General features: G+C 51.9%; 8 protein-coding genes across 8 annotated transcripts; 5 read left to right on the forward strand and 3 right to left on the reverse strand.

The window, feature by feature from the left end:
• Window positions 1-607: 607 nt before the first annotated feature.
• Window positions 608-1,018, forward strand: PtrM4_042880 (uncharacterized protein; the record flags this gene model as incomplete). The annotated part of the gene is made up of 1 exon (XM_001937400.2): window positions 608-1,018. The coding sequence occupies one exon, from the start codon at window positions 608-610 to the stop codon at window positions 1,016-1,018; it is 411 nt and encodes a 136-aa protein (XP_001937435.2).
• Window positions 1,019-1,259: 241 nt separating this feature from the next.
• On the forward strand, window positions 1,260-1,478 carry PtrM4_042890 (uncharacterized protein; the record flags this gene model as incomplete). Its single annotated transcript, XM_066104468.1, has 1 exon — window positions 1,260-1,478. The coding sequence occupies one exon, from the start codon at window positions 1,260-1,262 to the stop codon at window positions 1,476-1,478; it is 219 nt and encodes a 72-aa protein (XP_065959032.1).
• Window positions 1,479-1,656: 178 nt separating this feature from the next.
• PtrM4_042900 (uncharacterized protein) lies at window positions 1,657-4,413 on the reverse strand (the record flags this gene model as incomplete). The annotated part of the gene is made up of 4 exons (XM_001937399.1): window positions 1,657-2,453; window positions 2,503-2,901; window positions 2,954-4,292; window positions 4,357-4,413. The coding sequence occupies 4 exons, from the start codon at window positions 4,411-4,413 to the stop codon at window positions 1,657-1,659; spliced, it is 2,592 nt and encodes an 863-aa protein (XP_001937434.1).
• Window positions 4,414-4,929: 516 nt separating this feature from the next.
• On the reverse strand, window positions 4,930-8,490 carry PtrM4_042910 (uncharacterized protein; the record flags this gene model as incomplete). Its single annotated transcript, XM_066104469.1, has 1 exon — window positions 4,930-8,490. The coding sequence occupies one exon, from the start codon at window positions 8,488-8,490 to the stop codon at window positions 4,930-4,932; it is 3,561 nt and encodes a 1,186-aa protein (XP_065959033.1).
• Window positions 8,491-11,738: 3,248 nt separating this feature from the next.
• PtrM4_042920 (uncharacterized protein) lies at window positions 11,739-12,455 on the forward strand (the record flags this gene model as incomplete). Its single annotated transcript, XM_001937397.1, has 1 exon — window positions 11,739-12,455. One exon carries the CDS (start codon window positions 11,739-11,741, stop codon window positions 12,453-12,455), a length of 717 nt encoding a protein of 238 aa, XP_001937432.1.
• A 1,162-nt stretch (window positions 12,456-13,617) lies between these two features.
• PtrM4_042930 (DUF1777 domain containing protein) lies at window positions 13,618-15,012 on the forward strand (the record flags this gene model as incomplete). Its single annotated transcript, XM_001937396.2, has 2 exons — window positions 13,618-13,892; window positions 13,944-15,012. The coding sequence occupies 2 exons, from the start codon at window positions 13,618-13,620 to the stop codon at window positions 15,010-15,012; spliced, it is 1,344 nt and encodes a 447-aa protein (XP_001937431.2).
• A 977-nt stretch (window positions 15,013-15,989) lies between these two features.
• Window positions 15,990-17,346, reverse strand: PtrM4_042940 (Git3 multi-domain protein; the record flags this gene model as incomplete). Its single annotated transcript, XM_001937395.1, has 2 exons — window positions 15,990-16,730; window positions 16,783-17,346. The coding sequence occupies 2 exons, from the start codon at window positions 17,344-17,346 to the stop codon at window positions 15,990-15,992; spliced, it is 1,305 nt and encodes a 434-aa protein (XP_001937430.1).
• Window positions 17,347-21,284: 3,938 nt separating this feature from the next.
• On the forward strand, window positions 21,285-27,968 carry PtrM4_042950 (separin; the record flags this gene model as incomplete). The annotated part of the gene is made up of 3 exons (XM_066104470.1): window positions 21,285-24,520; window positions 24,570-26,131; window positions 26,179-27,968. 3 exons carry the CDS (start codon window positions 21,285-21,287, stop codon window positions 27,966-27,968), a joined length of 6,588 nt encoding a protein of 2,195 aa, XP_065959034.1.
• Between the last annotated feature and the right edge of the window lie 15 nt (window positions 27,969-27,983).

Consider the following 27,983-nt stretch of genomic DNA (forward strand, 5'->3'; position numbering starts at 1 on the left):
CCTTTGTGGAGAGTTTGTCACTACGAGTGCCGCCCTTTACCATGTCAGCAGCATCCCCTTGCCGCATGCGGCACCTGCACGTCTGATTTACGATAAGACTACAGAACTGCCACAGTCTTGTACCTTCCCATCTCAGCCCCCGGAATATGCCTCCCAACGTAAAGAGATGCTTTGGGCGTGTTGTCGATAAAATGACGTAGCAGGCCAATCCCATACAAGGTCCTTCCACGTAAGCCCATGCACCTGGGTGACATGGAATACTTGAAAGCGACACTATTTCATTCCTAATAGGCGTTTCTGGCGCCTACAGTAGCTTTTGCATACCAAGGTGTCAACTATTCCAAGTTACCCAGGCGCATGTGTTCTTTGATCCGTTTGCAGTCGACTCCGGTACCGAGAGGGCAGCAACATGAAACCTGCTTTGTCTTTGATCGCAAGGCACAAGGAACCTTGGACGCCCTATAAACGAAAGAAACTTTCCTGTACTTTTAAATCTGCCTTGCAACATCAACATCTGTATCTGGTCTCTTTCTCTCTCTCGTCATCAAGCAGGCCTATCCACAACATTACATAACCACAGCTACGACAAGCATACATCCAGCCCACCATGCCATCAAGCCGCCCCAAACGTAAGAATGAAAACTTGGACAAACCTATACTAATCAAGAAGAAGCGCGCTGCATCTGGCGAACCCTCAAGCCCTCTGCCCCTAACTAAGCGCCAGAAAGAAGACCCTGCAATCATCGAAGCCCGCCACAAGGCCGAAAGAAAAGAGGCCAAAGCAGCAGCCAAGAAGAACTGGGAAGCCTGGGTTGAAGAAAATGACCATGAAGGCATGCTCTTGCCCAGCGAGCCCGCAAAAGACGAAGGCATTACCCAAACAGACAGTGTTAAGCACTACGGCCTCAAGCCCGCCGATCTAGTCACCCTCTTGCATTTCGAGAAGAAGAGTCCAATGTACGGCAAAAAAAATGAACCTATTCAACAAGCTGGAGGTGAAGGACTAAGAGCCGTTTAGGCATTCAGACGAGGATACATCGTCGGAACATGGAACCCCTGAGAAAGAGGAGACGCCAGAGGAGAGGTGGGCCGAATACACCAGGACACACTCACTTACCTTGGACACCACGGACGGCAGGCTCAACGAAGAACCGACGATATCTATCAATCGAAGGGACGGCCGTGTTAAGTACGACATCACGGGTCAAGAATGGGATTGTCTGCCCTTCTTTCTTAAGACTGTTGCATATGGTGTCAGGATGAAGGTGTACAAGGAAAGTGAGGTCAAGCTACTGGGGTACAGGAAAATGGCTGTACTGGCTGGCGGAGATAAGCTGTGCGATTTCGATGAATTGTTGCTCCTGAAAATGGGAGAGCAGCTATTCGAGGAGCGGGAGAGCAGATTGAGGGATATTGGGAGAAGATTCGATGAGCAGAAGAGGGAATCAGAGGAGTGCAAGAAAGGATGGGTGGAGTAGAAGAGCAGGTTTCTTTCCTGCGTGGAATAGAAGAGAGGCGACACGATTATACTCGCACAATCAGTAGTCCCATCACTCGAAAGGGAAAATTGGTGCTTAAAAAAGTTATCGCCCGCTCAGTCTTTCAATTTCAATACCAATCCAATCCCAATGAAATGCCCCAAGTACAAATATTTTTCTACCATTTAGCATCCTGCTTAAACACAGGCACTTCCTCAAAGTTATCAACACTCCACTTTAGCTTGCCATCCCCCGTGATCCACGCCCCCTGGTCCGTAGTCTTCAAGTCTACCTTTTCATTCTCGCTAATCTCATCTTTACTCACACCAATACTGTCCCTAGCCAACCACACAATAGGCGTCTTGCTCGCAAACGCTGGGTTCAAATATGCCTTCTTCAAGTCCTCTTCCTTGTACTGCGGCTCATCGTCTTCGTCAAAGTCGCCGTCGCGTAGCCATTGCTTCATCGCCGCATGGCTAGCAAACACGTGTGGCTGCAAGAAGCGAGCTAAGGGCGAGATGACCTTTGCTGGGACGTGTGTCCGCTCGCTGACGCGGTCGATCCTCTCCTCTGCATGACGCAGAGCGTCAGACTCGCCTTCTTCGGCTGACAAGAGGAAAGGTGCTTGTTCGTCGTCTTCCGACTTGGGTGCAAGATCTGCAGGCATGTACTCTTCAAGCGGAGCGAGGTAGCGATTCATAGTGTAGTTAAAGATAGCTGTGGCAAGGAAGAGGATAACAAGCATAATTAAGGGTCCGGTGGCGTTGCGTAGGCTAAATAAACCGATGAGGCAGAGCTCGGCAATGTAGATGCCAGTGAGAATCTGCTGAAGAGCAAGCGTATAGGCGTGGCCTTTGGTGTCAATCTTAGGTTGCGAGGTGTATAGTAGTTGGTATCGATAGCTCCAGTAGAAGATCACAAGACCGATGGCAGCAAAGCCAAGAACAAGTGGTGCAATGCATGCGTAGGCGATCGCTGGGAGAATTTAGTACTGTTACCTCTTGAAGGTACCAACATGACTTACCGATAATAGCAAAGTTGCCGTACTTTGGAAACAATTTGCCCCAGGACATACCTCTCATTGAGGTGTATGTCTTGTACTTTTGGCGAGGTGTCTTGTCCCAGAATATGTCATAAAAGACATAGAACAGAACATCGGTGTAATTCAGAATATTGCTCGGAGCATTGGTTAATGCCTGGACAACAAAGTAGGTGAGATAGGTGTTTGATGCTCGTGGCAGACGCTCCGCAAGAAGTTGAGGTACTGAGCTTGGGTCTTGGGCGATTTGAGACGCCACAGCCGCAGCTCCGGATGATAGCGTAGTGACGAGAAAGACCTGCAGCACTTGGAAGACGTAGTACCACCTCAGTACCTTCAACTCGATGACGGTCTTTGTAGGGTCTCCAAATTTCGTGAATATATCTGCGCTGATAAGCCATGTTCAATTCGGAGTGTACTAATGAAGTATACTTACATCTGAAGATGTTCGGCACATAACTAGCTAATGCACTCAGCAGAAGCGGAGGTAGCAGACCACTCAGCAAGTTCATCAACGTAGGCGGAAGCTTATTGAGGAACGAAAGCCACTCGAAGTTCTCGGCAAGATACTGAACGTTTGAGACGGCACCAACTACAGAGACGGGAATTGACCAGAATATGATGGTAGCGACCACGAGGGAGATCGCGACACCACTTTGCGATATACGGCGTGCTGGTGGCAGATTCAGATTCTTCCAGACGATATCGCTCGGTGTGTGCCCTAAGAAGCGGGGTGCAAGAGCCAGCACATCTGAGGACGCGACTTGTTGGTAAGCTCGCTGAGCCGCAGGCTGCGTGCGGTATTCCACAAATACCGCTGCTGCGCCATTACGGCTTTCGACTGTCTCGTTTGATTCGCGGGCTTTTTCAATTTCACCCTCCTTCTCTTTGATTTGGTCGCGGTAGTAATTGATGCTGTCGACTTCCTTTCCAACAACTGGCGTCTTCGACTTGTGGGTCGGACGTAATGACTTCTTCATTTGCTTCGGTAGCTGCTCGTATTTGATGTTCCGGTTGTGGCTCTTCCCCACTTCTTTATGAACATTTAGGATCAATGTCATTTCGGCACTCTCCAGCTTTTCAACTTTCGAGTCCCTTTCTGAGACGAGGGATACCAGCTTATCGCCCTTGGTGACTGGCCATATCCTGACTGCGTCGTCGCCGAAGAATCTATGCATGTTGCTCTCGTCAAGAGCTGCGATAGGTGCCGAGAGATAGAGAACAGTGCGCGAGGACAATCTCTTCGCGTTTGTCTTGGATAGCTTCCACGCCTGTCGCAGTCCAATGAGCCAAAGCCGTTCACGCGCGACTGTGAACATGACGAAGCTGAAGAAAACCCAAGAAACAACAGCATGAGCATAAAGATGGTTCTTCTTCTTCACATTGCCGATTGCAATGCGATTTAGCTCCCTGGACCTGCCGCCACCTGTCCAGTTGACTGGCATGAGGATCGGCCAGGTTATCACGGCACCCACGATGCAGATGAAGATCAAGGTCCTGAGAAAGCGAAGAAACAAGTATGAGTCGAGCGAGTGATGATAAAGCATGAATTTATCAGGGACGGTCCTTATCGTGTGGACCCAGCCAAAGTAACCTGGTGATTTCGGACATGGCGTGCGATTCTTTTCCTCGACTGTGCCAATGTACGTTCTCGGAGAATAGATGTTAGGGAACTTTGGTCTGATGAGGACGAATGCGAGAATGTACAAAGTCGCAATCACGGCCGTCGGAATGAAAGCCGCAGCGAGAGCGGCGAAAGACGACGGTCCGGGAGACTTGATGCCGAAATATGTTAGTGAATATACATTGGGTAAGGCTGGGTGTAATGCAGGTACGTACCGACAGAGCGCCGATGCTGTCATGGCCGCTGGCCACGAACGCCGTCTGGAGATCCATTTCGACTGGCTACAGTTGAATTCAAGAAGATCAACAATGCCTCATTCTGGATGTTGTGTGGGGGATCGAGTTTGACGAGCGGGAGATGATTTGGTGCGCTAGAGAGCCTTTGCACAGTCCTGCACGTGTGTTGCCTAGTGTTGTTGAGTGCAGAAGGGTGAAGCCGGTCGCGACGAACAGATGACGTAGACGCGTGGCGCTGGCGGCGCGGTCAAGGCACGTGCAGTTAACTTTGAGCACCAAACATCGAACCAACAAAAACTTTAAGGTTTCTGCATCTAGTGATTCACAATCTGTTCACACCAAGTACTTGGATTGTGTTAGAAGTATTCAAGATGTTCATTACAGAGCTATACTAACATGTACATAAGAAACTTGCAGTTTGTGATCATACAACACTTTGTGCATCCTGGTATCGCGGTATCCAACCCGTCCAAACACCGACTACCTAAACGCCATATGCGGACATGCCGCAAAACCATAACACGGGCCAATATAATATACTGCAGGGCGAAACTAGAGCCACAGCAGCCATCGGATGACTCCCAACCCCATCCCAAACACCCTCTTCACCGAGCCAACAAGCACCACTATGAGCCATACACACCACATAACAGCAACAAGGCCCCATTCAACCAACATCCAGCCGAAGCTCCGTACCCACCTCATTCTGCGTCTCCGTGCCCGGATCATGCGATCAATATCATCGGTGATCTGCTTGACTTGTAGGGGCCCTCTGCCGGAAACTTCACTTGTGATACGCACAGCCTCGTCCCCGCCCTCCAAGATACGCGGCATCAGGTCGGAATCGACTGTGGATTGCAGACTTGAGATTTGGTTTGTGAGTTGTTGAATGGCTTTGTCGCGGAAGGATTCAAGAGTCGACTGCAAAGCTCTTGTAGATGACTCAAGATCTTTGACCAATATACGTGCAGCCAGCACATGCTCTTCCTTGGTGGAAACGGGATAGAGCTGTATCTTCGATGTAGCAGCAGCGCGTAAAAGGAATTCGGGCGGGTTTCGCTGGGCTTGTGCACGACGGACGATTTCTTTTGCCTTGACGCCAGAGCAGAGGAATAGTGCGCGAACACGGGCAATATCTGATTGTGTAACCATATTCGCGTTGTTTTTGCGGTCACCATCATGGTCACCATTATCGGTAATACTCCAATGCCTTCCGGTGGGTCCTGGTCGAGAGCCACTGCGCTGCCTGCTCGCTGCCTGTGCGTTCCGAAGTCCAGTAGGTGGGAGGCTCTCGCCGGTAACACCAGGCCGAGCGAGAACTTGGTTCATTCGATCTTGACTGTTGCTGTGAATGGAACTAAGTGATGCCTGAGACGAGTTGCCTGAAATGGTACCAAGATCCATGCGTGGCGGCAGGAGCCGGTCGAGACGAGGCGATCGACTGTCCTTTCGCTCTCGGGTCTGGCGCGAAATGTGGTGCTCTTGGTCCGAATTCTCGTCATCAATTGAATGAATAGGACGGAACGAAGGCAGATCAAGATGATTGCGGTCTTTATGCAGAGAGGTTACGCTACCTTCTGTATCTGTAGTAGAGATGCGATTAATCGTTGGTCGTTTGACACTTTTCGCTTTCGTAGCAACATCATCGTCAAATTCCACGGAATTGCGATCCGACATGGTGTCAGAGTCGGAGTCGTCTGCCCGATCTCGTCTGAAGATGATGTCACCGACTTTCGTACCCTCGTTCTTGACACCCTTGAAGAATCGCGTAACAGCTGAATGTGGCTCTTGGGTCTCTCTTCGACGCAACTTCTCAGGGCTAGGCAAGCTGCTGACACTATCGTTCTTACGGTGACCGAGTAGGTTCATTACTGCACCAGGAGCTGCTAGTATTGCTGTCCCGATGTGTTTCTCGTCAGATGTCTCTTCACTGGTTTGCCGTGACCTGCCTTTCTTGTCTGTTTCGGCCGTATCTGGGCGCAGCTCATGCTTGTGCTCTTCGCTATGTTCGTGCGAATGAAAGATGTTGTTGAATTTGCTTCGCTTCGACTTTCTTGTCTGCGAACCTGACCGACTTGCAGGTGACGAAAGATCACTACCAACATGTCCAAACTGTTTGGCATGTGGGGTACTTGGAGCTGTACTGTCCTGATTGTCGAGGGACGATCGGGGCTCAATGTTGTCAATAGTTAGACTAGACTTTGGCCGCGGCTTCGGCGGTTTCTTGAAGTTGGCATGGTCTTTGATATACGCGAAACCATTCGTGGGACGTGGGACTTCTAGTGAATCTCGAGAAGGTTTGCCGTCGGATGTGATGTCTTCGTCGCGGCCCCACTTGTTTGGTGTATCGGGTGAGATGAAGGCGGGAGATTTGTCTTGGTATTGTTTGGCTTGTTGTTCGAGGAGCAGAGCGAGTGGGCCGGTGTTGTGCTCGGGGTCAGTTATAACACGGATCTTGCGTTTCCTCGTATCAGGCTCTGAATCGGAACTATCAGAATCGTCATGTGTCCGCAGTCGGGAGCCTCGTCTAGAATGTTTGCCACCCCTGGGGCTATCAGTACGCAGCGCTGGTAGTAGTCTTCGCTTGCGTCCGCGTTCGCTGCCTTTGTCACTCTCATCTCCTGTGGTGGGATCCAATGCGATGCTGGGCAAGCCGTCAATCCAGCTCTTTCTTCGCTTGTCTGAAGTCTCGATGCTTGCACGTGGATGAAGTAGGTCTTTCTGCTGCACTTCTCTCGGCGGGAAGATCTTTCGGCCATGGCGATTCTCGACTAGCATCTTGTTGTCACCTTGCTCCAGCCAGTGCGCATCTGCTAGCAGTTCTTGTGGGGTGAAGAGCCAGCCCTTGTGAGGTCTCGCAGGTTTGTTGGGTGGTGCAGGGACTATGTCATGGTCGGGGTGAAGCTTGGGTAGCTGTACGGCATCATCTCGACGGTAGGTAGCATGTTTGGCATACTGCTCAACTCGATCCACCCATTCGTGTACATGCTCAACATGCTCGAATTCTTCCGGCGGGTGATCGAGTGCCAGGCGTTCGCGAGCCCTGCTCCGTCGGTTCCGGATATATTGTAGGGGGTTGTAAGGACGGCCCAGTTGGTGTTGTTTGCCAGCGTACGATGGCACACGGGTGAGCTGGGCTTGTGGGCTGCCTGGGACGTTATTAGAGGACACAACAAAGTTGCCTGGGGCGTTAGCGTCTGGTTTCAGAGGTGGTAGATATTCGAGCAATCGCAGATATTCGATTTGAAGCTCGATATATGCACGAGCTTTATCCACTCGTGCGAGCGTAGCAGCTGAAGGGTTGATGGTCTGAGAAGACAGAAAAGGGATGGATCCGCTTCTCTGTATCGAGGTAGACATGTGGCGGGTGGGAGAGCTCTTGCCCATTGGAGATATGTTACGAGAGGCTCGCCGTTGTTCATTCAGGTACTGTCTTAGACTGCCTCCTGCGCCGTAGTTTGAGAAGCTGGCTTCTCGCTGCGTGCCAGACGCAGCACGTGGTTGCGAGGCCATGAGCTGGCCTGCATTGACATGTCTCCTCCGACTCTCACTCAAGTTCAGCGCCATGTGTACTAGCTGGTTTGGATCAATGGGCGGAGAGTGCATTTCGTATGCGCTCTGCCTGGCCCTGGCTACATGAATGCGGTTGCTGTCCATTTCCTGGGAGTTGACCAAGTCCATGCCAGATGCGCCAGGTGAGCTGGGAGGCGACTGCCGCGTTCTGGGGACCCGCTCCTGCCGTCCTTCCTTCCGCGAGCTGCGCTTACCCTTTAGGTCTTCGGTGCGGGCGTCTTGGTAGGCATGACGCTGTCGCGGCCCGCTGGCAAAGGTGGAGTCGAGAAGGAAGGCGCCAGATCGGCGAACGCGTTGCTTACGACGGGCGACGTCTTCCTCTTGCACGGATTCCCTAGTCAGTGTGTGTACCGATCCTAGAGTCGTTGCGCCGTTGGTTGCGCCTGTGTCGGGCCTTGAGTCTTGGCTTCGCCGCGGGGAAGAGCCACCCTCGCCATTGTCTGTATAGACGCCAGAGTTCCTTGCGATGTACGTGTGCGAAGATGCGGTCCAGCCATCAGAGTCGCCTGAGCGTCGGCTATCGCTGGAAGGAGCCGACATGTCTCGTGATTGCGGCTTGGTCACCTCGAAAGGCTAGGGGGTCGCATGGCGATAAGGTAAAAGGCTGCGCGAAGCAGGGGAGCTGGCGCGTGGGGCGGGATTTCGTCAGTCGCTACCTTCAGGTATACATACTACGTCGTACGGTGGCCAGCATATGCTTTCATATGTGGGCGTGGTTTGTATCAACTCCAACTTCGATGTTGTGACGAAGGCGTTGAATGCAGCGTCGGAGTGTATGACTGCCAATTGCCGTTTGTACCCCTGTTTCTGCCCGAACCGCCAACAGTGGGTCCGTGTCTACAACACCATTTGCAAACAATTTGCTTGTTCACCAAAGAGATTAACATATCAAGCAACAACAACAATAACAACAACAACAACAATAATAATAATAACAACAATAATAATAATAACAAACAAACAAACCACATGTCCGGTACCCCAAATTCATTGAACCCTTCATCGTGTCATACCCTCAACAGACGATAGCTTCCAAGACTGACAGGCCAGTTCCTAGGAATGCACTAACAAACTCTTTATCTGGTAAGCCTGTCTTGAGCTGTAGACTAGGTAAGTCACGTACTTACCAAGCTGGAGGACCGGCGTTGCGTTGATCTTTGCCTGAAAACCAGGCCAGGGGTCTATCAAGCCTTTTGACCTCGCTTCGAAGCCTCAACAACGCTTTGAATTTCGGCATTACTGTCTGTACGTAAGCCCCGAAGATGCACTAGAGATGCGCACAATGCATCGTCTGCAGGCTTGCGGCCATGCTGCGCTGTCAAATACCCATTCGTTGAAGCATCACGTGTTCCCGCCTTGCCCCACAACTCTGTATCCTTTAGTCTGAGCATCTCCCGTGCAAAACAGTACTCCACGCATCCGCACTCTGCAGCGTAGCTCAAAGTGGCTCAAGCCCATGTGCAACAAGCGTGTTTTGTTCGCCAAGTGCTGCCGTGTACGTCCAGTTGGCATATATACCGCTCACTCTCCAGCGTTCGAAATGCTGCACGAGGCTTGTTTGTGGTAAGACGGCTCTTGTCTGTTGGGTCATTGCCGTCTAGTCGGCCCTTATTCACTTCGCACCAGGACACTCGTAGGGTACTTTAAGTCAGACACGCAGCCCTGTCCTACAATGGTATTTGTTGGGAAGCATTACTGCATCATCGGCTTCTACTTCCAAGACATGTGAAATCCATTACTAGCCCTTTCGGGAACTCCGATCTACTCCGGTTTCTACACGTCCAAGTACAAGCCATGTTGAGAGGGGCTCAATCCAAAGAGGCGTGTCACATCTTCAGCTCGTCTCCCGAAAAACTGACCGTCTGTCACACTGCGTTCTGGCAACGAACTGGATGCCCATGAGCGCCGTCGCCTGAGATGTGTAGGACTGCGTTTGTATTAGTCGTGTATGGTGACAGTCGGAATCAGGAATCAAGTGCGAGCCAAGCGGAGAGGATGCAGAGCAAGTATGGGCCCAGAGTCTATACCAACACCAGTACTTGTCTTGCGGTGAAGCCGTTGCACCCCACCCCTCCCGGTCCGCAACCAACCGTATGAACCGACGTATACCGCACTTTGCAAGCCGTTGGGCATGCTTGAGACATGGAACACGGGTCCATGCCAGCGCCGGCTAGAAAGCTTACGAATCGATAAGCATGCTTTCGTGTCGTTTGCCTGGGCAGAGCATATGGGGCAGCGGCAGACGGAAGGCTGACATGTAGCGGGCGGAGCATGTCCAGGTCACGTCGCAGAAGTGTTGTAGCATCGTCAGATGAATGTCATCAATGGCATGCCTCGTGCAGAAACGGGGCCGCAGGTGGCCCTGATACGACGCAGTACATATTGTGGATATGGCGCGATGCACAATGTCATAGGGGCCAAGAAGAGTACCATACCCTTGGTAGGCTTCCCTCGGCGTCGGTTCCAAACTTCCAAACGGTAAATAAGGTTTCGTGGCAGCTTGATGTCAGCTTCGGACCCATGGCCACCGATCTTACGCCCGACGCCCATTTGCCGTCTATCGAAAGTGAAGGGCCAAGCTTGGGCTGGGGTTGGCGAGGCGGACGTCAAGGGTCAGGGTGAGAGTTGTGCCCGTAATGTCTTCATACATTCGTATTGCGCCTCACCTGAGACATGGCCAGCTCGGACCAGAGAAGCAGCGGGAGCCAGGTGAATTGAGGCTGGCGTCGATGAAGGATGGCAGCCATGTTGTGCTTTCCAAATGCAGGCCAAGCAGACCATCGGTTTGCAGTGCAGCTGGACTCGAGGCTTGGACAAAAGACCAATTGGGTTGCAAATCGGCGACTCTTCGTAAAACAAAAAAATGTGTCTCGATGCGCTGATTCGCCCATGACCTCGGCTCCGCTTGGGCCAACAGAAAGGCGGACTGTTCCGGAACTTAGTCGCAGTAAGGCTGAAGACGGCAAAAGGCACGAGCACGAGGGTGGGGAGGGGGAACTGCGACGGCTGCCCGCCGCTGATGCCCGTAAGAAGCAATGATGAGATGGGTCGAGTTTGGGGTTTGTGATGCGAGCCCAAGTCGTCACGTTGATTGTGTAGCTCTCCAGACCGACTTGCGACCGCCAGCAGGCCGGAATAGGAAAGGCACGACGACCACAGCAGCCATGCTCGCGCTAGCAAGCTCGCAGCCCTCTGTTCTCTTAGACTTGCAGTTCGTCACCATGGCGGCATGATCCGAGCCAGGGTTTGACGGCATCCTTCGTTTCTTTTTTATTATCTGGCCGAGTGGCCTGGAAACCGGTCTCTCTATACGCGGCGTCCCCATGTGATTCGCCCTGGCTCCCATGGACGTCGTTCAGCCTGAGGCAGATGCTCCAATAAGCACTCAGCTCGCCAGCCTGCCGCTTATAGCGTGGCTTGCAGCTCCAGGTTCGCCCACTCATGATGGGAGACGAGGCTGACTGCGCCATTCCAGCCTCGTGCGCACCTCGACTGGACCCAGCAAAAATCGGGATATCTTGTAGCCTGGCCCCCCGCGCTCCCCCAGATCGACCTGGAAACACACGACACCTTCCTAGTACCCCAAGCGGCACTCGTGCTATCCTCTAGGCCCGTCGCATCTAGCTGCCGCTGAAGCTGAACTACACGCCCCACCAGTACATCCTGCCAAGTCTTGACTCGACTCACCTGGGACGGAACCGGACAAAGCCGCCGTATCCCAGCCTTTTCAGACGCTTGGATTATCACTTACCATCAAATACATGCCTCCGACGAGGTCCAGAGCCAGAATGAGAGAAGGCGCGGCCAAAACCCCGACGGTTACCACTACCCAAGTTAGCGAGCCATTAGAGCCGCCTCCAGCTCCAAGAGCAACCGTTGTGACAGCTCCTAGCGTTGAAACCACATCCAAATCCTCGCCAACATCAGAGGCAAATTCAAAAGCTCCGTCGCGCAGAGTCTTGCGACTGAAGTGTCCCGTCTGTTCTGACTATCCCGATGGCTTCCGCAGTGAGCATGAGCTACGACGTCATACCAACCGCGTGCATAAGAAGACGCGGAAGGTATGGGTGACCATCGACACTTCGCCAGACAAGTCGTTCCTTGCCAACTGCAAAGCATGCCAGACTGGGAAGAGGTACAACGAATGCTACAATGCTGCAAGTCATCTCCGCCGCATGCATTTCCATCCCCACAAACGCGGCGAGAGAAAGATGACTGCTGCAGAAGCTCGGCGCGGCGGCAAACCAGGTGACTTGGATCCTCCCATGGATGTGCTAAAAGCCAACTGGCTACGAGAGGTCGACGAGACCCTGGGGGACGACAACGACTCGGGAGAGGCGGACGTAGCAAGCTCGTCCCTATCTCCACCTCGAACAGTGCCACCGCAGTTGCAGCAGCCGACTGCCTCGATCAAAACCGAAGGGAAAGCACCGCCGACACCGACTACGCCGTCTACCCGTTCGATGGCCATAGACAGCATTGTGGACAAAATGGACGCGTCCTGAGCACAAAACCCACACTAGGCGGGACGCTGCCGGAAGGGTCTGGAGTTGTATCTGTTCTGCGATTTGGACTATGGCTTGCCGGAAGCACACTCACGGAATGTTCTCGCGAGGCTCGAGTCTTCTGGCACTATTGGTGTTCCCTGACACAGTGACTGTCTCACTCAGCGAGCGAGACGAGGGTGCAAGACGGCCGTAATCTTCTGCATGTTCGCACTCGTCTGCTGGAAGGTGCATGGAAACACCAGGCCTCTCTTCGGCTCAATATGGAGGTTGCGCATTTGGGCAAAAGTGTTTTGGCGTTGAAGGCGTGAGGGGCTTTGGGGGTTTGTGGATAGTGTACCACGACGGTCATGATCTGCGAGCGAAGCGTCAGACGGCGACCAAGATCAACGCTGAAATCTCAAATGCATGTGTTGAGGGGGCGAGGCTCTGTCTTAAAAGCTTGTGTTCTGTTGTGTACGTTCGCGTCATGGATAAGTGGATGCAATACAGTGGCGAGGCAGGCAGCCTCAAGCGCTTAGTAGTGGGCATGCCATGTGTGGTGCTGGGAGAAGACATGGGGAGCACAGTGGGCAGTCGTCACTTAAGTAGCAATAGCAATCCCGCGACCAGGCAATGTATGAGGTTAGGTTCAGCAAGCGAGCGACACATGATGTGAGGTGCAATTAAGATGTCTGTCGATCAACAGAGGGTACTTGGGTAGTGGCGGGTCGGTACTGCCGCGGACGGGGCTCGTGCGCAGCTGTGTGCTGCATCGTCAATTCCCTCCAGAGCCACGGCAACGGTACCAAAGCTTTCTTGCAGCGACCACAAGGCATGTGAGTAGAGTGATTCGGCAAGCGCCCACCGCATTCCATGTCCGCTTTTGTACAGGGCGAAGCTAATCATATCGTCTAGGTCCACGCCGCCGCCTGTCATGCACTTTGCCATAGCCGCGCCTAACTTGGTCCTATCCGCGCGCTATCAGGATTTGCCATGGCTGTGTCGCCTGCAAACCCCAAACGTCCCACGAGTCTGAGTCGCCATCCCCGCAACCAGTGTGCACTTCGCATGCGAACCACTATAAGACCAAAGGTACATAGCGTCTGGCTCACCTTGTCCGCCTGCCATGTCTGTGCCACGAGCATACCGTAATTATGTCAATCTGGGCAGACTGTACAGCATGCCACCATACGCTATCACACCTTCCCGTGGCTTAGTCAGGTCGCGTAATACTGTAAATCTGGGCAACCTATACGCATCCAGCAGGTCTCTGACCCCGCCAGGATGGGCTTATTTTGACGATGGCTCCGTCTTCATACTTCCAGCCAGATGGTTGCCTCATGATGTGTTCGAGGCCCGCATGAAAATTGCTGCCCATTTTGTGAGCGAGCCGACACCCAAGATGCAGGAGATGAGGCACAATGATCAGCGGCGAAAGCGCTGCATCATAATCAAGTAAGTGAGCCGACCTCGCTGTCCACCCATGCGTCCTAACAGCTTTGTTAGCAAGAACGGGAGGGAGGTGCGCGAAAACATATATCGCCTCGTTGCCCGCAACGCACAAGACTTACAAAGTCTTTCTGTAGCCGATTCGCCTTTCGAAAACGTCCAACTCCAACTTGATCCCACAGGAAGTCGACCAGTCTCCGCACGCTTCAGCGACGCGATGCCATTCAAACAGAAACATAGGGCGCGGAACAGCGAAGCACTAGAAACGTTTAGAGGCACACTTATCGACGGTGTTTTGCAGCCAAACGTGCGCCTGGGAAACGGCCTGCGCCTGTCGAACAACTACGACTTCTTGGACCCAGAAAGCACAGAGAGGGGCACGAAAGCTACTAAACGACCAAAAGGTGTGGCTCCACCTCCAGAACCACTTGAGAAGCCGTTGTCCCAGTCAGACGTGCGTTCCTCGCGGAAGCGCCCACTGGCCCCGGAATCAGACAGGCCCCGGCTTCTAACCCGATCTCCGTCTCGACTACTTCCACGTTCACGCGACCTCGAGCGCCGGGAGGCTCAAATAGCCGAAAGAGAGCGAGAACTTTTACAGATACAGCAGCGGCTTCTGCTTCAGACTGTGCGGAGCCAACGATCTCTATCCCGTCGGGACCGACCCGTACGATCCCCGCCACGAGAGTATAATACTCAACACGACCATCGAAGACAACGACCAACTAGTGCACACATTGATGATGACTCTACTTCAAAGATTGCAGATATCGAGGCACGAGAACGGGCCCTTCAACAGCAAGAAGAGTTGTTACGGTACAAACGAAAGGCTTGGCTTCTAGAACAGAAGCTCGCTCAGGCTACCGGACGTCCTCCGTCTAAGCGCGTGCCTAGTCATCGCGATGTGGGTGTGGAAGAGTACAACGCACCATCTCCTCACGAGCCTCGACTTGATCAAGGAACTGCCATGTCAAACCCGCAGTACGATCTATCGGATGGTGATACATCCCCTGGCCACGACCTCGGCGACATATCTCCACCAGACGCCCTCCAGAGCCTTCGGTCTCGCATTCAGCTACCAACCAGAGGCAAGCTACGTTCAAACCAAGGCCCACGGCGTGGCTGAAGATCGGAATCATGTTGCCGACGAATACCGCAACCACATCAATACACACCGACCTCTTCCGCCGACTTGGCCTGAAGTGTTGGTACAATCCCCGTGTGACTACTCGCGCTGTCCTCCCCTGAAGAATCTCGAGCATATTTCACTTCACGCCGTCAACGCATCATGTCCCAATTTACTGTACAATATTCCTACGCAACTCACATATGATACCCGACCCACAAAGTGTACATGAAATAGAATTTAGTTCAGCAAGAAAAAAAGAAGAATGTCGCCAAAGTCGCCGTTTACACAATTACTAATCCACTAGTACTCCGTTGGTATTTGGCGTCCCAATCGGGGAAGCAGCCATACCTTCCCGATTTCCACACCTGCCTTGAAATGACAGGCCAGAGGGAAAAGACGAAAAAAAGTAACAACCGGGGGAGGGGCAGGGGCGTACCGGTTCTCCACAGTAATCGCCGGCTCTAGACCCCTTTGCCTTCCATACGGTGTTCCCGAAGTATCTGAGACAACTATTGTTGCTTTTATGCAAGGAACCTTGACGGTAATTTTGGATATGTGGATTGATATTGGTATTTCGGGTATCTGAGATCTGAATCTGGTCATTGGGAGATGTTACTTCCGAGCCAATAGACGAGGCTACATGAACAGGAAAGAAAAGAAGGAACTTCTCGCAGACGGAAGTTTGTAGTACAAATATATCTCCTTTGGGAATGACAAAAGAAAAGAAAAATTGAAATGAGATGAAATGAGATGAAATGAGATGGAACGGTTTGCTGCACTGGATTCCAACAACGCCTACGCTTTTTGGTATATCGAATGAGGATGAAGAACAACAAAAAGAAATGGGTATACATGGAAGATATTTGTGTAGTGGTTGATGTTGTGATGGTTTTTTCGAGGCCAAGGCCGCTGTAGTTCCTAACTCTGATTATGGAAATATATGTTTTCCTTTCTGCTGATATTACTTGGAAGCTCTAGTCCTTTATTAGCGGTATCCCCGCGTCCATTTCCTTTTCGTCCGACGTCTCGACTTGGACGCTCGTCTCTGTTACGATACTAATGCCAGTATCTTTGGTTCTGATGATGGAGTCTTGTGATCCTGTTCGCGTAGGACTCTCCTCGTTTATTGTGCTGCTGCGCTGCGTCTCAATCATGTGACTGCGGCCCCGGCGATGCTCGCTTAAGTGTGATGACCGTTTGGTGCCGCCTGTGATGGTGACGGTGCGTGCGTTGGTTGTGATTCCGTCGTTTTTACCGACAGACTGGAGGCCAAAGTGGCCTTGTTCGGTGTCGCCGGGGCGCGCCGCGTTGGTCAGGTTGGCGGTGAGTGTTTGGTTGTAGTGTCCTGCGCTCAGGTCTCCGGAAACTAGTACACGTCTCGTCAAGGTGTATAGGAGTGCGTCGATCCACCCGCAGGAGGTGAGTAGGCAGCCGGCAATGATGTAAAAGTTCTCAGACATGGGTTCCCCTGTCATAGCCACCATGCGGCCCACGGCGATAGGTAGTGTCAAGATCACGTAGACAGCCGGATACATGACCATGAATTTATTCGCGCGTGTGAGCTTTCTGGTGTCGTTTGCGACGATGTTTCGAATACGATGGCGGAGGTGGAAGAAGATGTGTGCGTAAATGATGATTGTGCCGAACTCAACAATGAATATCCAGAGGTAGTGGAGCCAGAGTCGTTCTCCCTGGTATTCACTCGAGACCCAGCACTATTTGATGTTAGTCTTAAAATGTCACATCTGTCTATGATGAGTGGCTTACCCAAGCTGCTGCACGAGCAAAGTATCTATCCCGATGCATTGCCGGCCCCAAGACTGTGAGAAATAGAGCGAAGAACCATATCGATAGAATCGCCACCACGAACCACAGATAAGGCAGCTTGTATCCTTTGACCACGCCCAACCATGTGTGTATTCCAATTGCAAGCACGAAGAAGCCACTTGCAACATCTCCGATTTGCAAGAACCAGGCCTGAATAAAACACGCTCCGGTTGGTGCCAGAATCTTGTTGAGTCTAAGCCAATGGAAGGATATCGAGAATGCAATTGATTGTTGAAGATCGGCAATGAGGAGATTGAAGATAAGGATTACGTATTGGTTGTATCCGACGTATTGTCTGTAATGCCTTCGCCATGATATCATTCGTTGTGTGATGAAGCCCAGTAATGCAGCGACAGAGAATAAACTCAGCATTGCACACACAGCTAGCGGGACCATGCCTGCCTTGTAGGCAGGCGTGAGTGGATCCATACTGTCAGGGGGTTGGAAATATTGCTCATCAACTGTCCTCGAATCCAGAATTGAGCTCATATCGTAGGGTGCCATGGTTGCAGCAGACGACGCGTCTGTGCAGTCGAATTCGAAAGCGGGACGGCTCGAGAGTAGGTAGGGAAGTGATAGTGTTGCAAACTCATCAAGACGCCATGTTTTGGAAGAGCGGCAATGGGCAAATTATTTTAGGGACGAAGCGAAGCCGGCTCCGTGCCGTCTGAATATCCAGGAAACAGGTCCACGGTCTCTGGGCCAATCAAGGGGTGCCAGGCAAAGACTCTTTGTTGGTCAGTGAGACAAAGTCGAGTAGATGGAATGGTTTGCGGTGCGGGTTGTTGATAAACAGAGAACGTGGTCAATACTCGGTATCTTCTCCGCCAAAACGTCCTGGGAAGAGTGGTCAATGTGAAGGATATATGGATGATCTCAACAGGGCGGGATCCGATAAATAATCCGGTGGACCAGAGGGCCTAATATGGACATAGATGCTTATGGCCAGAAGGAGATCGCCCAACAGACTACTGTACCAGGTAAAACGGAGATGCAGGTGCACCAGCCGCGGCATGTTAGACGGCATAGACGGGTGCCAGACGATCGCTAAAGCACTGGAGTGCGCCACGTTGACAGGGTTAGTGGAAGTAAGTTACAGTTTGGCGTCTTGCGCTCCTGCGTGCCCCCCTAGCATCCGCTCCCTGTCGTTGAGCTAGCGTATTGCGAATCGAGCAATGTCCAATACTACCGAGTCGGTCATCCCTTGGATACGAGAGGGTGGGACGAAGAGCTGCCTGTCTGACATTTGTGGGAACTTGAAAAAATCTTTCGTTGACCAAAAAGCAGGCTTCACTCTGAGGCGAATAAGAAATTCAAGAGGGGAGAAGTGTGGCGGAATGTTGGAGCAGATGTCGCGTGCGAGTTTCAAGCCACTTCGGATCGAGGAAAACAACATCAACGAAGCCTCCACGTGGTGCACGGCCCTGGACGATGCCTCAGGACCGCTGTCTCAGGATCAACACTGTCTGTGCATGCAGTTCCAATAGCGACGATGATTTGCGGTACGCATAAAGTGGTGCCAACTACGGTAATCGCCGGGTCGTATGTACTTACTTACATACGTTCACGAGAGTCGTGCAATCACAGCCCTGAACGCTCATGTTGGTATTTTCTTGTTGGTGTGTTTGCTATTGCGAACTACGCCGCAGCTTGTTCGGTCCGGTGTCCTGGAGGAGCGCGACCTGCCCTCTCCTTCAGCCGTCCCTATATATTGCTGTCGTCGGTTTGCGGGGGATAGTCTGCTGTTAGGCGACTTTGGAACTGTGGAGGATGCGAGGCGCTAGCCATTCGTGGCCTAGATGCTGCTTCCCTCGCTCAGGGGTGGCCAGTAACGAGCGACCCCGATGAGCACCTGGGCAGTTGTTGCGCGGCCTGAATTACGTCCCTTTATGCGCTTTGCATGGGCCTAATCAACATATTTACCGTTACGTTACGATAGGACACTCCCGCCACACGGATGGGGATGCCGTCCCCAAACCACGGCCTGTTGTTAAACTTTGCCATAGACAAGCAAAGATCTCGGGAAGTCCGAAGTGCTTGCACCATCCCGGCCATCGTCATATGCAAAATGACAGGGACTTGTACAGTACGTACATACTTGTGTGTGTAATTACACTCTGTCTGTGCAGCCTTTCCTCACCGGGAATAAGCTCTACTAAATTTAGCATAGCCTGCGAACGTAAACAAGTAAAGCCAAGCTAAGGTACCGCTGAAGGTTTGGAGTGCTGCTGCCCATGAACGCTTTCCATTCTTTCCTAGAACACAACCCCTGGCTTCTAGGCACGGCGAGATAGCGATCAAGCTTTGAAGGAGTGACTTCGTCTCAGTTCAGCTGACTTATCTAACCACATCTAGACTACGGCCGTAAGCGCCGTCATGTCCAATCTCTCAATTTGTGGGCCAATTCAGAATAGAATCGACCCGTCACGATGCATTCAAGAAGCCTTACAAATCGTGGCGCTCCTCTGTTGTTGGTCGAGATACTTGCTGCTCAATCACCACGTGCGCTTGTTTCGCCGGCGTGAAACATTGATATTGTTGCTGCATAGACCCTGGCCGCCTTGCAGCACGCGGCTAAGTTACCAGGGCGTGTTGAACTAGTATCGTCATCTTCGGCAGAATTGCGCATCAAGTTTACACAACGCATGCTTGTTCACCAGCCGGCGCATTAAAATCGGTGAGAACCTATGGCTTGGCCGAGAGAAGTACTGCATCGTATGACTAACGGGTTCCTGACGGCCCTCTTGCCGATTGGTAACCCGCTGTAAGTACAGTAGTAGAGCAAGGGGTCAACCAACGGTACCCCGGACTTAGCTTTCTGCCAACCAACGCGCCACTTATTCTCAGAAAGGGTCTTGGTGTTGGAACTTGAATGACGTGTTACGTCCTATATCCGAGGGCCGTTCTAAACGAACCACGGCGTCGGTAACTGTCAATAAGTACCATATGGCGTAGGATCGAGAACCTTGAGGTACTGCATGAAGTACCGTACTGGTACGTACCACTTACCCCGCAGGTCACAGTGCAGCAGCGACGAGACCTCGTTTGTGCTAGTGCGTCGTAAAGACAAGCGTTTGACCTGCCCTGTCACATCCTCATTACGGGTATACTGTCGGGCTTTATAGTTCGTATGTCACTGGGAATCAGCGGATAAGTCCGCGCTTTGGAGATGCGAACAGGAGGGCTGATTATGGTCCGGGAATACAGACATTGGGATCAACACAACAACAATATTGTCTGTCCCAACTCAGAAGTAGATAAGGTCAAATCTGTACTGATTCGTACACAGAAGATATGTAGTTCCCAGCATGTCACAAGATTAGCCGGCTTCCTAGTTTTTCCAGTCCGCCAATGCTTCTCCATGCGCCATCAAGCAGGGGCATGGCATCGACATGTCCAGACCCTCCATCTCATCCAACAACAGCGCCAGGCAGCTTCCCAGAGCCTCGGCTCGCCGCAATCCAGAAGTGTACCGGTAGGCCGTGACAAATAATCCCGTCAGCTATAAGGCGTAGCTAGCTCTCCAGAGCAGCGGACTATGTATACAAAAGAGGTAAAAACCCCATAGACAAACATTAACCCACGGCAGATGTTTATAGTGCTACGATACCCGAGATCCAGCCCAGCGTTTCTTGTTAGCCCCTCTCCCTCTTGACCTTACCACCTCCCTCTTTTCGGTCATTGAAAAGCATGTTATCAGGCACACGCCGCCATGATGATGGCTGGGCACCATCATCAGGGGTTTGAATCTTAAACAGCCATCGTATTTGTGTAACTTTCATGATTAGCTTTCATCAGTGTGATAGGATGTCAATTCGTATGCTCATTTACTCAGTGACAATCGTTGCGAATTATGACCGAACGAATCCCGCATCAAGCACAGAGAGCGAAAGAGGACGAAAGTTCGGTTCGAAACGCTGGGCTGCTGCACGTTAGTTAGACAACCAAGTCTTTTGGCCACGCCACAGTCACTGCTTGGTCACACAAGCCACTGTAAATGCGCTCCATATACAGTACTCCATTCGCGCCTGCTTTCTAGCAATCGCAAGTTTGTCAATACCACTCTAGTGGAAACTTGGTGAGATTGTTCCGCCGTAATTGTGATATAGCGAGTTCATCTGGCAACTTGGGTGGCATCGTGCAGCAACATGTTTATTGGAAGCGAGCCAGGTATCTTGAACAAGTTTGGAACGGGTAGATAGACGAGGTTGCTGCATTCGTGGTGTAGGTAGGCGCAGTGCAGGGTCGCGTCTGCTGGCACGACCCAACGCTAACCGGATACGGTACCGTGTTGTGGAACGGTGTTTGGCCGCGGTGTTGAGTCCTAACCCCGACAACACTGTACAACATAGCTACCAGAGCGCCCGTCTTCTTAGTAATGTATAATCTACGGAATCTGTAAAACGCGACGCATCCGAAAATACCCCCAAAATCTTGGCAAAATGGCGGCAAAGGACGAAACAGCGCGCGCGCGCATCGATAACATCAAAGCCGACCTGCTCTCAACTTCGACATGTACCAGCGCCACGGTTGCTGCGCTCGAGGAACTACTACTGAAGAAAGAGGAGGTTACGACCCAAAAGGAGAATGTCAGGGCCAAGGTTCAGGCGACAGCTGCGGCGCGGAGGAGAGCTGGCACAGCAACGGCTGCGGCAACGGCTGAGGTTACAAAGCAAAAGTGCGGTACTCTTGCGCCGAGAGAGAGATACATACTTGCAACTGAAGTCGCCAACAAAACGCTTCAGACGCTCGCAGATGCGCTGAAGAACCCGCCTCTCACAATTGCCTCCGCGAAATCGAAGCCTGCGACCGCCGAAGATGCGCGTAAACCTGCACGACCGCGACCCGGACACACTAAGACTTGTTCAACCTCACAGAAGCCTCTCAGGGAGCGATCCGTCTCCCAGATCAACAATTCGCCCCAGAAACGCGCGCCACGCCGTTCATCGTCATACTCTTCGTTTCTCTCCCCTGGCCCCGATCCTGGGCTCGTGGCGATGGCCGAATGTGCAAGGACAGCGTTTGCATATCTGGGTACCCCGGAGGCACTGAAAGTCCTGGGAAAGGACTCACAGGAGCTGCAGTACGAGAATGGTGTGCTTGTGCTCATCGGGAAGCTTGTTGCACTTGGCCTGGACAACTTGGCTATCAAGGAGCTGAGGAACTTGAAGAAGAGATTGGATCGATACCTTATTCGAGACGCTGGAAAAGAGATAGCAAGGGGTGGTCCACAATCCACTGGGACTACGGAGAAGGATAGCCTTGCATCCCTCTTGGACTTTGCGGCTATCGACTCCAAGAGCCCTGCTGTGCCACTCGTTGCAAGTTTTCAATCATACACATTGCGCATCATTGCGAAGCTACGAAGACCACGAATTGTCGAAACCACTTGGGACTACCTGAAAATGTCGAACCCTTCATCGCCCGCAAACTTGCTCTGGCACACCGCCAAGACTCCGAGCAGTCAAGCTAAAGCAGCAAGACAACTAGAGTCCCTGGCGCAGACCGTCCTCTCTTTATGCCCCAGTATCTCCAGCGCAGACGACGCCAACACGCTACAGCCGTCCCCAGAGACTGTACTTCTTCTACAGCACTTAGCCTTCAATATCCGAAAGCAATGGTGGGGTCTTGTCAAGCATCAAGGGAACGAGGATCAAGAGCTGGCCGAACCGTTTGCCAAGTGTCTGGTCGCTTTCGCCCGCAGATCACAGCTCATTCCAAGTAAGAAGTACAAGTTAGCCGAGACCTTGTACGCTGACTTGGTAGGACTGCCAGACGACTTTGCTGCCTCGGAGAATAGTACCGCTTCGTCTGCAACCGCCAACAAGGCTTTGTCTTCACTTGCTCAAGCTGCTGGTCTATCTGATCAGGCTCTTCGATGGCTAGGCTCATCAAAGACGTCTTCGGCCTCCAACGCGTCTGCGGCTAAGCAGACCGCGCGGACGATACGGATAGCTATCATTACTCTAGAAGCATATCTGAAAGGCGACAAGAAGCCTGATCTAGAGGAGACTATCATCACTGCACTTGAGACCCTACATGGGAGTTTAGGTGGATCAACGGCAGATCTGGAAACGCTCTTTGCAGAAGTAAACTCTCTGCGTCGTACAGCGACAAGATTACTTGTAGCAAGTCTCTCGAGATCCGCCGTTGCAGAGCCCTCTGCTATTGAACGATATGCAGTACCCATAATAGCAGCAAGCGTACATTTCTCAGCGAGGTTCCTCGGCACTAGAGTTCCCGATGAAGCCGACGCAAAGACGAAAACCCGACATCGCGAACGAATAACAGTTGCATGGAAGTGTTTGAAGAGTACGCTTGACTCTGTCATGACATGTTGCAAACAAAACATACGGACGCAGGAGGAATGGAAAGAGGTGGATGCCGTACTACAAGAATGCTCGCACATCCTCCATCGATTCAGTGAAGAATTTGAACATGGCACATTCTCTAGCGGAGAGGGCGCTGTTCTTGTTGGCTCATATACAGTCAAAATATCCAACGCATACTGGGCACTGTATCTACAACTACGGAAGGCGCATTGCAATCTCGAACACCTAGTTGTAGCCATGCAGCGTTCAATCGATCTCTTAGAATCGAGATCCTCATCTGAGCAAGTGAGCGGCCTTCTTCCGATGAAACTTGAGCAATTGGGCGAAGCTTTTGAAGACATGAAACAGAGCGAGCGTTCTCGCAATGCTTATCGACGATGTCTGGACAGCCATCTTAGTGAGGATGTGTTGCAACAGCTCTCTGAAGCTGCTGCACGATCTTCTGTCAACGCAATCTTCAGTAATGGTGAGGCGTTTAGTGTTTTGGCTAGGGTGCTGAAAGCATACCACCACTCATTCATCAAATTCGGTCTTCAGCAACAGAACGAGGTAGCTTTCTATGACAATGAAGAGCTAGACCCAGGCGCTAGAGGAGCACTCTTGGAAGTGCAAACTGGCTTTTTCCTACGGACGCTGTCCAAGAATCGACAATGGGACTTTACTTTGAACAAGTCGATATGTATCCTCACAGAGCGACTCCAACAGCTTTATGCGCCACAAACATACCCCATTCGGCATCTAAGATTGTCCGTTACGCTTCTTCAGCTTTCTCAGCATGATCTACATGTTGTTTCTGAGCAGCTTTCTCCCTCCGATCTAGCAAATGACGACAGCGCAAGAGTGTCGGGGTCTCGGGATGAAGCCTTGAATAACCACGAAAGTCACCTGAAAGCACTTTACACCCTCAAGTCATCAATGCAGGATCAATCCCCTCCTACTTCCACCCTTCAGCAGTGTTTTGCAACGTGGGAATCCTTGGTCGATTCTGCAACTTCATGGGCTGCTCTAGACGATCGCATAGACAATACTGAGACATGGCTACAAGACCTTCAAGCATGCCTCGAGTTCCTAAATGCAAAAGGAGAGGAGTACCTTGCATTGCCACTCCTTCACCTTCTGGTCGCGACACTTGAGCTTCGGAAAGATTCGGACGCCTCTGAGCTCATCACCACCGTATCTACCCTTGGTCTGCAATTTCTCCATCTTGGATACACCGGAAAAGCAGGCCTGTCTCTGGCCAAAGCTGAAGCTTTGGTTCAACGCCGAACCTGCTCTGTGGAGGCCAGACTGCAATGGCACCTGGCCTATGCAGAGTACCTTCTAGGGATTGGGAATACTGCAAAATGGTAAGTGATTCATATAGCCACGGTCATACCAGACGCTAACGCTCACGAGTTCGAACATAATGTCGAACGCTCAATCCATTGCACTCGCAGACAACCAGTTTATGAATCTAGCGAAACCCACTACGACACTCTCTGGCAGATTGCGATTCAACCGAATCGTAGCGGATGCCTCTTATGTTCAATCACTTCTCGCTACCTCTACTGGATCGTATCGACAAGCCGCTCGACATGCTAGACAATGTGTCACGCTCAATCGCCGTATTTGGGCTGCTTTGGAGTCAAGAGCCAACGCAAGAAAAATGGCTGCTGCAGATGATATGGAATCCGAAGCAGGAGCGGCGTTTGACCCGCTAAGTTCGGTGCGCAATGACAAAGGGATGCCACTGGTCATGTCTGTAACGCACGATGCCCTCAGCGGCCCCGACTTTTGGTCTTTGGTCCCCGCCTTGTATCGGGCATTGATGCAACAATCACAGATCTTCGCCCACCAGGGACTGTTGCATGAGGCCATCTACGTCGCTGAACAAGCTGAGAAGATTGCTTCCTCTACAGGATCAGCTACACTCATGATCGACAATGCCAGCTGGCGTGCTGATTGTTGGGCCCAGAGCGGCAGACCTGACAAGGCCGAAAGCACCCTTGATACACTTAGCTTAGCTTCTTCGCGAAAGTGCCTATCAACCGCGGGATACCATTCTGCTATCGCCAGGACACACCACTGGAACAGCCGATATGGAGAAGAGATAGAATCTTACTCCCGCATGGAGCAGCTCATCACAGAACTGAGTTCCCCTTGTTACATCAGAAGTTTAGAGACTTTCTCACCTTCAGTCGACGCGCTTGCAGAGCAGATTTCATCCTTGGCGTTGCAACCTCCAGCCTCTTCCAAGGCCAGAGCGGCGGGTGCAAGAGGTCGTAAACCCGTAGTGAAAGCTGCCGCAAAAGCGGTGCCGAAGCCAGTAACCAACGCACGTACTAGGACCACTGCAGCAGCCACTGCTAAGGCTGTCCCCAAGACTACACGCCAAGCTAGGTCTCCCATAGTTCCGGAGGCGTCCAGTATTGCCGACCAATGCTCTGCGTTGCAGATTCTGCAAGCAAGCATGAGAGATCGAGCCATACTTGCAAACATATTACACGATGACCTCACTAAGGCCTTGGATCTTCTTGGACAAGCAGAAGAGTTGCAGACTGGTTTGGGTCAAGAAGTTTCGCACATGTGGGCTACTTTCAAAGCGAGGCTTGCGCAAAGCACAAAGCAGATCGCAGAAGATTTTACCGTGAATACCTTGCCAGAGTCGACCATTGCGTTTCCTGCTTTTGGTCTTAAAGAAAGCACACTCTCTGAAACGGCAATTTCTAAGAAAGGCACCATCGTACCAACAAAAGGCGGCCGAACCAAGAAGCGGTCGAAAGAAGACTTCATGGACACGCTTCGGGAGGCACGCGAGAGACTTGTAGAAGCGCATAGCCTTTGTGCTACTAACGGCTCCAATCACTTGTTCCGTCAGACTTCCATAGCGCTAGGTCACGTCACTGTGTTGATGTCTGCCGTGTGTGGCAGTGAGCTACCTGGCTCGCTTCACCCCCTATATGCAGCCTACATGAGTGGTATGTACAGGATTGAGTAATACAGCAACTGTGCTGACATTTTGCAGAAGTACCAAAGGTGAATGCGTTGAGGCTCGTGCAAGAGTCGACTGAAGGAGAAAAGGAGCAAATGTCACGGGATGAATGTCTGCAATGGCCAGTCTCGGATCCCTCTCGCTTTACCTTGGGCTCAATCTCGGACTTCCAGAAGGACTATATTGACATCATTCCGGATACATGGACCGCTGTATCGCTCGAACTTAGTGAGGAACGCGATGAACTCTTCATTACCCGGTTTGAAAGTGGATTGTCGCCCTTCGTATTGCGCTTGCCCCTAGCTCGCCACGCTTCCCGTGAGATGGATGAGGAAGAGTTTTCTTTTGCGGATGGCAAAAGGGACTTTGATGAGATTATTGAGCTCAGCGACTTTAGTACGCGATCCGCGAAGGACATGACCTCGAGAGAAGCAAGACAGCAGTGGTGGGCTGAACGTGAAGCCCTTGACACCAGGCTTCATGAGCTTCTCATCAACATGGAGAACATATGGCTTGGCGGCTTCAAGGGTGTCTTTTCACAATACGAAAGACAGCCAACTCTTCTTGCTCGCTTCCGGAAAGCGTTCGAAAGTATACTCAACGATCATTTGCCGTCTCGTCGGAAGAAGAGTCAACAAAAGCGACCGGTTTTGGATACACGAGTTCTGGAGTTGTTCATTGGACTAGGCGATGCTACCAATCAGGATCTCGATTTGGACGAATCTCTAATGGATTTGATCTATTTTGTGGTCGACGTTCTTCAGTTCAACGGTGAGTGCAATGCGTACGACGAACTCGACTTTGATGCCATGGTGGTCGAAACGTACGAAGCTTTGCGCGCCTACCATAGCGCATCTCAGAAACCGGACACTGCTACTCGGCACACTATACTGATCTTGGATAACAACCTACATGCATTCCCCTGGGAGTCCCTTCCATGTCTAGAGCAGCTGTCTATCTCAAGGCTGCCTTCGCTTGCGGCCCTTCGCGAGCGACTGCTCTCCGCGCGGTCTTCGACAGCTCACCCAGACGCCGCTCCCGGTCATTACATATGCCCCGACGCAGGAGGCACAAGCATGCTTAATCCTTCGGGTGACTTGGCTCACACATCCAAAACAATCAAGCCCCACCTTGACGAACTCCAAGGACCTTGGAATCACATCAGAAACCGAGCGCCGTCGGAGAAAGAATTTGAGGAGGCGCTGCGGGAGAAGAATCTGGTCCTTTACTTTGGCCACGGCTGTGGAGCACAATACGTCAAATCAAAATCGGTTCGACGCCTCTACCCCGGCCCACAAGACGCAAATGGGAGAAAGCCAGGCTGTGCAACGACGCTTCTTTTCGGCTGCTCGTCTGTACATCTTACCGAAAACGGTATCTTTGAGCCTTCTGGCATGCTCGCTTCCTACCTTACTGCGGGCGCACCTGCAGTTGTCGGCATGCTCTGGGACGTTACAGACAAGGACTGCGATCGTCTCGCTGTCAGAGCAGGCGAACTATGGGGCCTCTGGCCCGAGGCACAAGAAGATGCTCTTCCGCCAAAGACGCCTGCCAAGCCAGCCGCGAAGAAGTCAAAGGGCAAAGGCCGGGTTGGTCAGTTGGTGGATGACGTCGAGGGGGTTAGAAGTTTGGGAAGTGTGAAGAAGGGGAAGAAGACGGCAAAGACGGCTGATGAGGATGTGAGTGTTGAAGGGGAGAGCGGTAGGGGAGTTGGGTTGGACGAGGCCATAAGGGATGCAAGGAGCGCGTGTGTGTTAAGATACCTGAATGGAGCTGCAGCTGTAGTGTATGGGATCCCGGTGTATCTAGAGGGGACGATATGAAGAGAGAGTTTGACA

This window comes from Pyrenophora tritici-repentis, chromosome 10 (genome assembly GCF_003171515.1).
Source record: "Pyrenophora tritici-repentis strain M4 chromosome 10, whole genome shotgun sequence".
NCBI lineage: Eukaryota > Fungi > Ascomycota > Dothideomycetes > Pleosporales > Pleosporaceae > Pyrenophora > Pyrenophora tritici-repentis.